This window comes from Hypanus sabinus, chromosome 10 (assembly GCF_030144855.1).
Source record: "Hypanus sabinus isolate sHypSab1 chromosome 10, sHypSab1.hap1, whole genome shotgun sequence".
NCBI classification, from domain to species: Eukaryota; Metazoa; Chordata; class Chondrichthyes; order Myliobatiformes; family Dasyatidae; genus Hypanus; species Hypanus sabinus.
The window spans coordinates 113359471-113372193 of NC_082715.1; the positions used below are offsets into that span (position 1 = coordinate 113359471).

At 47.5% G+C, this 12723-nt stretch overlaps 1 protein-coding gene across 4 annotated transcripts in view; it reads right to left on the bottom strand.

Moving 5' to 3' along the window:
• Positions 1-1386: 1386 nt before the first annotated feature.
• The window catches only part of LOC132400994 (toll-like receptor 5), a 29731-nt gene continuing 18394 nt past the window's right edge, over positions 1387-12723 (bottom strand). For 3 of the 4 annotated variants that reach the window (XM_059982676.1, XM_059982674.1, XM_059982678.1), the window contains exon 2: positions 1387-8112. In XM_059982676.1, the coding sequence (XP_059838659.1) occupies positions 5491-8103 (2613 nt within the window). In that variant the 5' untranslated portion in view covers positions 8104-8112 and the 3' untranslated portion in view covers positions 1387-5490. Of the gene's footprint in view, positions 8113-10809; positions 12203-12723 lie in introns of those variants that run through there. The other variant, XM_059982677.1, reaches the window with a different exon arrangement.

Below are 12723 nucleotides of genomic sequence, written 5' to 3' on the forward strand. Positions count from 1 at the left end.
AGAAGATGTTTCCTGTGGTGGGATAGTCTTAAGACTTGAGGACACAGCCTCAGAATAGAGGGGCATCCTTTTAGAATAGAGATGAGGAAAAATTTCTTTAGCCAGAGTGGTGAATCTGTGGAATTCTTTGCCACAGACAGTTGTGGAGGCCAAGTCTTTATGTACATTTAAGGTAGAAGTTGATAGATTCTTGATCAGTCAAGGCATGAAGGGATACGGGGAGAAAGCAGGAGATTGGGGCTGAGAGTCATGATGAAATGGCGGAGCAGTCTCGATGGGCCAAATGGCCTGATTCTGCTCCTATATCTTATGGTCTTATATGTACACACAAGATTACTCAAATATTTAAAAAATATTAAATACACAACAGTTACCACCTTTGATGGTGGTGTCATCAACAAACTTGAATATGGCATTGGAGCAGTGCCTAGCCACAAGTGTGAAGTGAGTGGAGAAGGTGGCTGGGCAGGCAGCCTTGTGGTGCACTTGTGCTGATGGATATTGTGGAGGAGATGTTTGTTGCCAATCCAAACTGACTGGGGTCTGCAAGTGAAGAAATCAAGGATCTAATTGCACAGGGAGGATTTGAAGCCAGGTTCTTGCAGCTTATTGATTAGCTTTGAGGGCTGATAGGCAGTAGTCTATCAAGAGCATCCTGATGTATGCATCTTTGCTGTCCAGATGTTCCAGGGTTGAGTGAAGAGCCAATCAGCTGTTCCTCTGGTGGGTAAATTGGAGCGGATCCAAGTTGCTTCTCAGGCAGGAGTTGGTATGTTCATTCTCAAAAGACTTCATTACTGTGGATGTAAGTACTACATCCTTATCATTGAGACAAATACTAATCATTGAGACAAATTACCACATTCTTCTCAGGCACCGGTGTAATTGAAGCCTGTTTGAAGCAGGTGGGTACCTCAGACTAAGTGAGAGGTTAAAGGTCTCAATGAATGGTGCAGCCAGCTGATCGGCACAGCTCTTTAGTACTTGGCCAGATACCCCATCTAGGCCAGTTGCTTTTCGTTGGGTCACCCTCATATAGGCTGTTTGCACGTCAGATCAGAGACTGACATCACAGGGTCATCGGGGGCTGTGGGGATTTGTGGTGGTTCCTCTAGGCTTTGATGGTCAAAGTGAAGATAGAAGTCGTTGAGCTCATCTGGAAGTGAAGCCCTGTTGTCACTTGATTTCGGTCCGGAATTGCCACCGCCCATGAGAACATTCAGCCTGATTTTCAATCTCTCTCCTATACACTGATTCATCTCCACCTTTGATTCAGCCAACAACAATGGTGTCATCAGCAAACTTAAACATGGCATTTCACAGTCATGAGAATGAAGCATTTGGCCCATTTCCCTGTAATTGTACCCACATCTACCACTTCCTCTGACAGCTCGTTCCACATACCGATTACCCTCTGGATGAAGAAATTGCCCCTCAGGACCACTTCAAAACTTTCCCCTCTGATCTTAAACCCTGTGCTCTCTAGTTCTTGATTTCCCATCCCAATGGAAAAGACTGTGTGCATTCACCCTATCTCTGCCCTTCATTATTTTAAACACCTTTATAAAATCCCAATCTCTCTGACCTCACCCTACAACCCAAGCTCTCGAGTCTGGGTAACATGACATGATATGATTCTGGTCACCACAGTACAAGAAGGATGGGACCACACGAGAGAGGATCTGCAGGAGTGGTTGCACCAGTCGAACAGTGGTCTCAGGGGGTGGCAGTTCCCAGTTCAGTGGTTCAGGAAAGGAGTGATGCCACACCCTTCGAGCTTGGTGCCCCCAGTGTGTCCTTACACTGAGAGCTTCAGTCTGCCAACAGCACCCGGAGCTGTTCCACCACTGAAACATTATATGCAACAGTGGGGCATTATCCAGTATCAAGGATATGAGCTCCTCCCCCCGCCCCAGTACAATCTGAGTCCGATCAGGTGGTATTGTGGTATTGTGGTATTGGCCCTTTGCCACTGACTCTGGGAGTAAAAGGGAGTGGGGGGCAGCAGAAATCTGTCTAAGCTTCCAAACCAGTGTCTGGGCTAAAGGGGCACTGTTCACTGCTTGGCCAGCACAAGAGGTGAAGGGGATACAGCTGCTGTCTTGCAGCTTGCAGATCCAGAGGCCTGAGTTCAATTCTGGCCCCAGGTGCTGACTGTTTGGAGTGTGTATGTTCTCTCTGTAACCGTGTGGGTTTCTCTGGGTACACTGGTTGCCTCCTCCACCCCAGAGAGGTAGGATAATTGCCTGCTGTAAAATGATGAGGGGTAAAATCTCTGGGGAGTTGACAGGAGAATAAAATGGTGTTTGATGGTTTATCCGATGGATTCTCCCTGTACACTGTGCCTCTGTAAGCAATCAGTCTCTCTAGGATTCCAAGTGGTAGGGTAGAGTTGGGAACCACATGAGTTTCGGGGGGAATTCACAACCCCACAGTAAATTAAATGTTGACTTAAGTTTAGGGCGGAGACAGACCATAAGATATAGGTCTTATGATATAAGATATAGGTCATAAGATATAGAGCAGAGTTAGGCCATTTAGTCTCGACTGACTTTTCTTCAACCCCATTTTTCCATCTTCACCCCATAACCCTCCTTACTAATTAAGAACCTACCAATCTATACCCAGTGACTTGGTCTCCACAGCCTGCTGATTGCAGAGATTCACCTCGCTCTGGCTGAAGAAATTCCCCCTCAGAGTATTAGAGGCTCTGAGGCTGGGCCCTTGGCTCTGTTGGTACAAGAGTGTGGAAGGGAACAGTGGCAGCTATGTGTGCAGCTTGAGTCAATGAATTGTGAAGGAGGAGGAGAGAGTTTAGGGCATCGATACAGCTGGTGATTTGAACTGACTTCCTCATTTGTCACCCTACACATTCACTCCCTTCACCACCAGCCCACAGTGACTGCAGTATGAGCCGTCTACAAAATGCACTGCAGCAGATCCCAAACTACCCCCTCTACCACCAAATCCACGTGCAGGAAATGCAGGGGAACCCACCACCCACAGGTTCCCCTCCAAGTCGCACACCATTCTGACTTAGAAATAAATCACCATTCCTTCATTATCACTAGGTCCAAATCCAAAAACTCCCCTCCTAAAAGCACGGTGGAAGTTTACCCCCCGTAAACACTGGACTCTAAATATAGGCAAATACAGTTACGCATTATAAACAAGAGGATTTGGTTCATCATAGATAAATGTCAGGGTGCACCTTTTGCTGGTGATTTTGGGATTCCCCTTTTAGCTTGTTAGAACTCGTGTTAGAGATTATCAACCAGCTTTATTTCTGGATGGGGTGAGCTGTTATCCCATGGCGTGTCTATTCTGAAGTAGTAAAGCTACCAATATTTACAGCAATCATGTGTGACACTTGGTTTGTTGTGTGTAGTTCTGCCCTCCAAAGATGTGATTAAGCTAGAGAGGAAGCAAAAATGATTTTCAAGGATGTGTTTGGGATTGGAGAGTTTTGAAAGGCTGAGAAACGTGATAACAGATAAAATAGTTAGGAAATAGGGAAGATAGAGTTAGTTTCACATGATAGAATGCTTAAAACTATACTGTATAACTTTAAGGATAGAGGGAAGAGACTTAAGAAGATGTGGCTTCTCCTATTACCTTCTCGATTGTGCTTCTTCCCCTATCCCACTTTCGTATTCTGGCCTCTTCCAGTCCGGATGAAGGGTCTCAGCATGAAACATTGACTTTCCATAGAAGCTGCCTGATCTGCAGAGTTCCTCCAGCATTTGTGTGCGTTACTCTGGACTTTCAGCATCTGCAAACTCTCTCGGCTGTGAAGTGTAAATCTTTCACACAGAGTAGTTGATCTCTGGAACAGCTTCCAAAGGAGATAGTGGAGCAGGAACAGGAAAAACATCTAAGAGAAACCTGTACAGGTACCTGATTGAAGAGAGCGCAGAGGGGTATGGAATTAGTATAGATAGGCGTAGTGGTTGGCAAACTGAGCGATTCCGTGAATTTCTGGGAATTCTGTGATTCTGTGAACAGTGAGTGATTCCGTGATTTTGTGAACACAGCTTGGTTTTCCTTTGTAAAGTTTATTTAAAAACAAGTAGCGAAACAAAGAATATAAAGCTCTGCAAACAGTAATACAAGAAACCACAGGGTAATGATACTATAGTATGATTTTAATCTCTGATAAATCATTGGTCAGGTTTTGGTCTCTAAATCTTTCTCTCCTCTACCTTCTAACTTTACTTCCTCTGTGGTTTCATACTTTTACCTGCAACTTTACATCCTAATCCAAAAAGTTTATTTTACATTTATCCAGCAGGTGTATACATTGTCCCTGTTTTGCCTTTAAAGTGTCTGTTGCCCCCTGCCCCTCTGCGTCTCTCTGGTCTTAACCGCTGAGCTCTCTGCAGACCGGCACACTCTGTCTCTGCTGTTATCCCACCCTGCCTTGTTCCCGCTGGCTCCTCTGCCTTTTTGACAGAATCAGATGCAGCCATCTGATTCCTCCATCAAGCAAAAGCAAAATATTTCCATTCCAGCTACTGCAGGCAGGGATTAAACAGTTAACAAACTGCTGGAGAAACTCAGCAGGTCAAGCAGCATCTGTGGGGGATAAGGAACTGTCATCAATTCCTCTTCCCTCCACAACTACCATCTAACCCTCCAGCAATCTCAGATAAACAATGACTTGTATCTGTCTGCAGAAAATAAAACAGGACAAAGAATAAGTGAGGAAATAATAATATAGAAATAAAGCCCACTAGCTGAAATTCCTAAGGACCTGAAGTTCCACATCCCAGTAGCAGGTAGCTGTTGATAGTGAGGACATCCGAAAATTCTACACGTTCTGGAAGTATTCCTGTAGATTAGAGGGTGGAAATGTAACCCCGACAATCCTGTAAGGAGGGAGAAAACTGGGAATTCACATCTGTTCACCAGACATCAGTAGTTGGGAAAATGTTGGAATCTGTTATAAATATTAAGATGTCTCGAAAACAATAATTGAACGAAGTCAGAGTGAATTTCTAAAGGGATGTCAAGTGTGACTGTTGAGGGTTTGAGGATCTGACTAGTAACATGGTGTTCTGGAGATGTTGAAAAGGTCTGTGCACTGGGTTGGTGAACAGGGAGTTGTGGAGGATGAACTGGGAGTTGGTTCACAGAAAGTAGATGTGGATGGGAATAAATGGATCCTTGGGTGACAGGTGATATCTGCTGGGAAACCCCAGAGATCAGTGTTGAGGTCCAACTGCTCACTAAGCGTGTTAGTGATTTGTCTAAGGGACAGGTAGTAACACGTCAGTGTGTTGATGTAATGAATCTGGGTGGGATGGTAAACGGGATGGCCCCTATCTCCCCAGTTCCTTCTCTTTCCCTCTGTACCCCATCTTCCATTTACTCTCTGTCCCCAATGTTATCCCTCTCTTCTTCCTCCCTCTCCCCATCTCTATCACACAATCTGACTCACTGACTCTGTGCTCCCCCAGGATCCAGCAAGGACACGAGTCAGCGCACCAGTCAGCCAGAGATGGTGACCACCCTCTGTAACCTGACCTCTCCTGTTTCCTTCCTCCAGGGGAGGAGGCCCAGAAATGTTTTCCTCCTGGCTCTGACCCTTCTCTGCTTGGGGTCCTGCCGGATCTTGTCAGCCAGCCTCTGCAGGAGCCAGTACTGGTCGTAGGGCTTGGCCGGCCAGCGCAGGTACCCTCTGCTCTGCAGATAGGACCGTAGGGGCTTGTACTTCCGGAGCTGGTAGTCCCTCAGGGAACCCACCACTAGCAGGACCACAACGTCTTTCAACTCGTGGTAGAGGCGGCTCTGGGCAATGTTGAATGCCTCCAGGCACCAGCCATCCTTCAAGAAACGCCTGGTGACCACACACACTGTCTTCCTACTGCCCCATATGGCCTCCCGTATGTTGGTAATGTGGTCTTCCCCAGGAATGAAATCCCGCTCCTCGATGCACAGTTGTAACCGGTTCTCCTCTAGATTCAAGAGCAGACTGTCTTTCACCCATTCCAGGTCCTGGCTGCTGAAGCAGAGGTAGGCATCAAACCTGTAGCCCAACCTGTCTGTCTCTGTCTTGCCTCCTTCCAGGACAGTCCTGGTAGCAGCCCTGTAGCACAGGAGGATCGAGGACCAGCAGTGAGTGTAGAGGAGAACAGAGGTGAGAAAAATCACCAGGAGTGTGGTCACGGTGACAAACAGGGCAAACTGCGTCTCCTCCATCCCGCAGCCTGGCGTGAGTGAGAGAAGAGGTACGTCCTTGAGCCCTTTCGGGAAGGCGCAAACCATCTGGGTCAGGGGTTCCACCAACTCCACCTCAGTGCGGTTCAGCCAGAGGACAAAGCGGTTGAGGCTGCAATCACAGATGTACTGGTTGTTCCTCAGGTCCAGACGCCTGACGAAGCTAAAGGCGGCTGGGTCGGGTGAAATCAGGCGATTGCTGGACAGGTCCAGGATCTCGAGGTTGCTGGGGAAGAGGTCGTGGCTGAGCTGGGTCAGTGAGTTCAGGGACAGGTTAAGCCTCTTCAGGGAGACTAAGCCACTGAAGACGTCTTGGGGCAGCTTAGCAAGATAGTTCCGCTGGAGAAGTAACTCCGTCAGGTTGGAGAGGTTGTGGAACACATCCCAGCACTCGCCAGCTGCCCACGTTAGCTGGAGGAAGTTACCGGAAAGGTCGAGGTGACGGAGGTGGTTGCTTTTCGGGATGGTGTTGGTAGGTGCAATGGTGCACACGGATAAGCGGTTGTTCCTTAGCAGAAGGTGAGTCACTGTGGGCTGCTTCATAATCTCGTAAAACACCTGCAAGTTCTCAAACGCATTGTTAGAAAGATCGAGAAAGGTGATGTTGTTCACGTTCCCCATCCCATACACCTCTTCTAGTCGGTTATATCCTAAGAGGAGGTACTGCAAGCCAGGCAATGGCTTGGAGGCTGGGAGACGGGAAAGAGAGTTCTCCCGAAGGTCTAAAGTGACAAGCTGAGTGAGTCCTTCGAAGGAACCAAACTGGATGGCCCCAATGTGGTTGTGTCGTAGGTCAATGTAGGAAACATTCTGCAGACCCTCAAATGTCCATGAGTAGATCTCACCCAACAAGTTGTAGGAAATGTTCAGCGTCAGTAGATTTTCCAGGCCGAAGAAGGCATTTTTCTGTATGAGGTTGATGCGGTTGTGAGGTAAGGAGAGGATCTTTAGGTCAGGGAAGTGTGAAAAGACATGGGGCTGCAGGGAGAAGATGCTTGTCTGGTGGAGATTCAAGATCATGACAGAACTCTTGGCGAGCCCTGAAAATGTTTGGTTGTTGGGATCGGGTAAGTTGTTGTAACCGAATGATGCCCCGATGGACAAACGTCCCATTCTCAGCTCGATGATGAGGGTTCCCCTCATTGCCAGAAACATCTTCTCCAGCTGTTGAATGCTCAGAGGAATGCCCGATATGTCCAGAGTGTATAGGAAGATGTTGGAGAAGGGGTTTCCACACCTCTCCCAGCTGAGGGATTTATTTGCATACAAAGGACGGTTCCAGGATATATCAAACATTCTGAAAAGCCTGTGTTGAACATTAACCAGGTCTTCCTTGCAAATCTGCTGGATCTGATTGAAACTGAAGTCAACATTCTGCAGTGCCCGGAGGTTGGAGAAGGTTGGGTCTGGTCTGATGTGTTGTAACTTGTTGCCTTCCAGAACCAAAGTGTGCAATGAAGTTAAGTGTCTGAAGTACCCGTTTTGTAAGACCGAGTCCTTCAGACCGTTATAGTCCAGCAGCAAAGTCTGCAGTTGTCCCAGGCCAGTGAACGCCTCCAGGTCCAACTGCAGTTGAATGTTGCCTCCTAAGTCCAGGAATGTCAGATTAGGCAGATTCCCAAAAGCGCTGGGCCCCACGTCCATCCACCTACTGTCCTGTTTCCCGATTGTCAGGGTGCGGAGCTCGTCCGTCCAGGAGAAGGAGTTCCTCTCAATGTAGTTGATGTTGTTCCAGTTGAGGTTGAGGTACACCACACCCGCTGGCACGGCTGGAGGGTGACTCAGGTTCTGTTTCTCACAGGACAGGTAAATCCCATGCCGGGAGCAGAGGGACTGGGCAGACCTGAAGGCTGCCACCAGCAGGAAGAAAGTGGAGAGTCGCATGGTCCCAGCCTGGCAGAGGAACAGAAGGGAAAGGACTGTTAGTGAATTCTCTTTCCGCCTGCCAGGATTCACTCAGCATCCACCCAACTCGCAGAGAAACAGAGCAACTCGGAGACAACCTCCCCACCCCCTGCCCCAGAGGCTGCCTCATCTGACCCTCAGGGCAGGTGATTTCCTGTATTACTAAGGTCCCTGAGACCCTGCACCCTTTCCCTTGGCCATTGCCCCCTTTAGATTAGATCAGCCTAGTTTGTTAGTAATAGATTCATACAGCACAGAAACAGGCCCTTTGGCCCTTCTTGTCCATGCTACCCAAGGTGCCCAACCAATTTGCATGCATTTGGCCCAAATCTCTCTAAATTTTTCCTCACCATATACCGTCCAAACAACCTTTAAATGTTGTTATTCAACCTGCTTCAACCACTTCTTCTGGCAGTCAGTTCCAAATACTGACCACACTCTGAGTGAATCGGTCCCTCAGGTTATTATTAAATCTCTTTCCTCTCACCTTAAATCTATTCTCTTTAATTCTTGATTTCTCAATCTGGGCATTTCCCTGTCTTTGACCCTCATGATTTTGTACTCGATAAAATCACCCCTCATTCTCCTATGCTGCACAATCTCTGTCCATCACATAGTTCCTCAAATCTCCACAATCTCCTTTGCACTCTTACTGTAGCTGGATGACCAAAGCCAAACACAATATTCCCAATGTGGCCTCACCAATGTCTTGTACAACTACAATATAATTTTTGTCATGTTTTCTTTTTTATCATGTATACCAGAGTGCAAAATAATTCCTTACTTGCATGAAACTTGCAGAGATTAGCAGCTTAAAGAGATTTGGCATGCCGCTGCAACTTCTACAAACGCACCACAGAAAGTATCCTGGCCAGTCATGTCATGACATGGAAATGCAGAGTCCAGCATGGGCACTGCTTCCCCAATGTTGACAACATCTACAAAAGGCTCTGCCTCAAAAAGATGACATCTATTATCAAGGATCCATGCCCTTTTTTTCACTGTTATTGCAGGCAGGAGGTACAGAAGCCTTAAGTCCCAAACCACCAAGTTCAGGAACAATTGTTTCCCTCCAACCATCAGGTTCCTGAATCAATCTGCATAACTTTAATCCAGCACTGCAACAAACACTACAGACCACCTCTTGCACTACCATGGGCTTGAGACCACCTCCTGCACTTCCATGGGCTTGAGACCACCTCCTTGACTACCATGGGCTTGAGACCACCTCCTTGAGTACCATGGGCTTGAGATCACCTCCTGCACTTCCATGGGCTTGAGACCACCTCCTTGAATTCCATGGGCTTGAGACCACCTCCTGCACTTCCATGGGCTTGAGACCACCTCCTGCACTTCCATGGGCTTGAGACCACCTCCCTGAATTCCATGGGCTTGAGACCACCTCCTGCAGTTCCATGGGCTTGAGACCACCTCCTGCACTTCCATGGGCTTGAGACCACCTCCCTGAATTCCATGGGCTTGAGACCACCTCCTGCACTTCCATGGGCTTGAGACCACCTCCTGCACTACCATGGGCTTGAGACCACCTCCTTGACTACCATGGGCTTGAGACCACCTCCTGCACTTCCATGGGCTTGAGACCACCTCCTTGAGTACCATGGGCTTGAGACCACCTCCTGCACTTCCATGGGCTTGAGACCACCTCCTTGACTACCACGGGCTTGAGACCACCTCCTGCAGTTCCATGGGCTTGAGACCACCTCCTGCAGTTCCATGGGCTTGAGACCACCTCCTGCACTTCCATGGGCTTGAGACCACCTCCTGCAGTTCCATGGGCTTGAGACCATCTCCTTGAGTACCCTGGGCTTGAGACCACCTCCTGCACTACCATGGGCTTGAGACCACCTCCTGCAGATCCATGGGCTTGAGACCACCTCCTGCAATTCCATGGGCTTGAGACCACCTCCTTGACTACCATGGGCTTGAGACCACCTCCTGCAGTTCCATGGGCTTGAGACCACCTCCTTGCCTACCCTGGGCTTGAGACCACCTCCTTGCCTACCATGGGCTTGAGACCACCTCCTGCACTTCCATGGGCTTGAGACCACCTCCTTGAATTCCATGGGCTTGAGACCACCTCCTGCACTTCCATGGGCTTGAGACCACCTCCTGCACTTCCATGGGCTTGAGACCACCTCCTGCACTACCATGGGCTTGAGACCACCTCCTGCACTTCCATGGGCTTGAGACCACCTCCTTGAGTACCATGGGCTTGAGACCACCTCCTGCACTTCCATGGGCTTGAGACCATCTCCTACACTACCATGGGCTTGAGACCACCTCCTACACTTCCATGGGCTTGAGACCACCTCCTTGACTATCATGGGCTTGAGACCACCTCCTGCACTACCATGGGCTTGAGACCACCTCCTACACTACCATGGGCTTGAGACCACCTCCTTGACTACCATGGGCTTGAGACCACCTCCTGCACTACCATGGGCTTGAGACCACCTCCTACACTTCCATGGGCTTGAGACCACCTCCTACACTTCCATGGGCTTGAGACCACCTCCTTGACTACCATGGGCTTGAGACCACCTCCTACACTTCCATGGGCTTGAGACCACCTCCTGCACTACCATGGGCTTGTCTCTACACAAATGTCTTGATTTGCAATCTTTGCTCTCTCTTCAAGTCCATATAATTTGTTCTGTGTGTTACCTGTAGCTACATGCTTGTGACGATGCTGCTAGAAAGTCTTTCGTGTTCCTGTTTCTCACCGTACTGGAACACATGCCAATAAACTCAACCTGACTTGAATAAACAGTAACATGATGATAATAAATACAACAGCAGGATACTGTAGTGATTGTTGTGCAGACCAAACTTGTGGAAAAAGAAATGCTGAAGTAACAATAGTGGGAGGGTAGAAGGAAAGATTCAAGGATGTGACTGCATCACCATGTAATGCGTGTGGAAAAAGTAGTTCAAGAGTTGAAGTTTTGTGTTCAGTTCTGGTCACCCTGCTATAGGAAAGATGTTATTAAACTCTCCAGAGTACAGAAGAGATTTGCAAAGATGTTGCCAGGACTGAGTTATATCATGCCACTGCGTGATTTAATGTTATGACGCAGTTTAGTTGAAAGATGAAGTTTTATCTAATGCCTAAAGTTTAAAAGGTCATTGCCAGCAGTTTCTTTACAATCGGTACTGTCCCTCTGACAGTGTGACACTCTCTCAGTACTGTCCCTCTGACAGTGTGACACTCCCACAGTACCGTCCCTCTGACGGTGTGACACTCCCTCAATACTGACCCTCTGACAGTGTGAGTATAGCTTTTTTTACACAAAGGATTATCTATGTGAGACAGATATAATAACTTTTAAAAGACAGTTGGACAGGTACAGCACATGGATTGGGAAGATTTAGAACATACGGGAAATGGAACTAAATTGGATAGGGCATCATGGTGTACACACGGACCAGTAGGGCTGAAGGGCTGTTTCTGTGCTGCCAGTCTCTATGAGTAAGTCTGATAGCATTGGCGAAGAAGCTGTTAATGAGTCTGGTGCTCCAGGCTTTCAAGCTCCTGCATCTCCTGCCAGAAGGCAGTGAAGGAAATGGCCAGGGTGACAGGCACCCTCACAGACAAAAGGGATAAAGGGAGAAATATGTTCCTGAAGTCGGATGAGATAGGGAGGTCTTTAATGAATACCCTCCTTTGGTGTTCAGTACTGTTGGGGACCTTGACAAATGTGAGGTCAGCATAAGTGGCAGATGAAGTTCGATCTGGATAAGTGTGAACTGATACAGTTTGGAAGGTCAAATATGGTTATGTTACGTACCCTTGTCACGTGACTGGGGTTGAAGCTATACTGGACTTGAGGTAATGGTCTTGTGATGGTGGAGTGATGTAATTTTCCCGCCAATAGAGGTCATGTGACAGGTTTTTTTTACAGAGTATAAAAGGAGGACCCCTCCCTTTGAGGAGGGGCAGTTCGTGGCTGGATTTGCCATGTTGACTTCATGCCACTGCGTGATTTAATGTTATGACGCAGTTTAGTTGAAAGATGAAGTTTTATCTAATGCCTAAAGTTTAAAAGGTCATTGCCAGCAGTTTCTTTACAATACTGCTGGTTGAGAATCAGTGGAGAGTGAAGATCGGAGTTCGGGAGTTAGAAGATCGAGGAGAATCGATTTCGACGGTGAAACAGGTTCGACCTTGTTTGATCCTTATTCGGAAGGAATTCATTGACTGTTCTCGTGTTAATCCCTGTGAAATAGCAGAAAGGATTGAGGATAGTGTAGTAAAGGAAAGGTCAGTGCCTTTAAGCCGTTTCGTTTGTCCATCTACGTAAAATTCTTCGTGGGAAAAGTTCGATTTGGGAACCGAAGCAACACGATGTGAAAGAGCATTTAAATCATCTTAAAAAGTCTCTCCCTTAAATGGACTGTGAGCATTTTGAACTTTTGCAAAATTACTTTGAAGAACTTCATTGTCTAAGCTTCATCGCTTTAAAAACTGTTTAAGCTGCCGCACAGCAGCTGATTTCTGGTTACGTTAGTGATTTGTTTACTTCTGGGGGTGGGGGGGGGTTTGTTTTCAGTGTTTAATAAATGTGTTATTTGTTATAT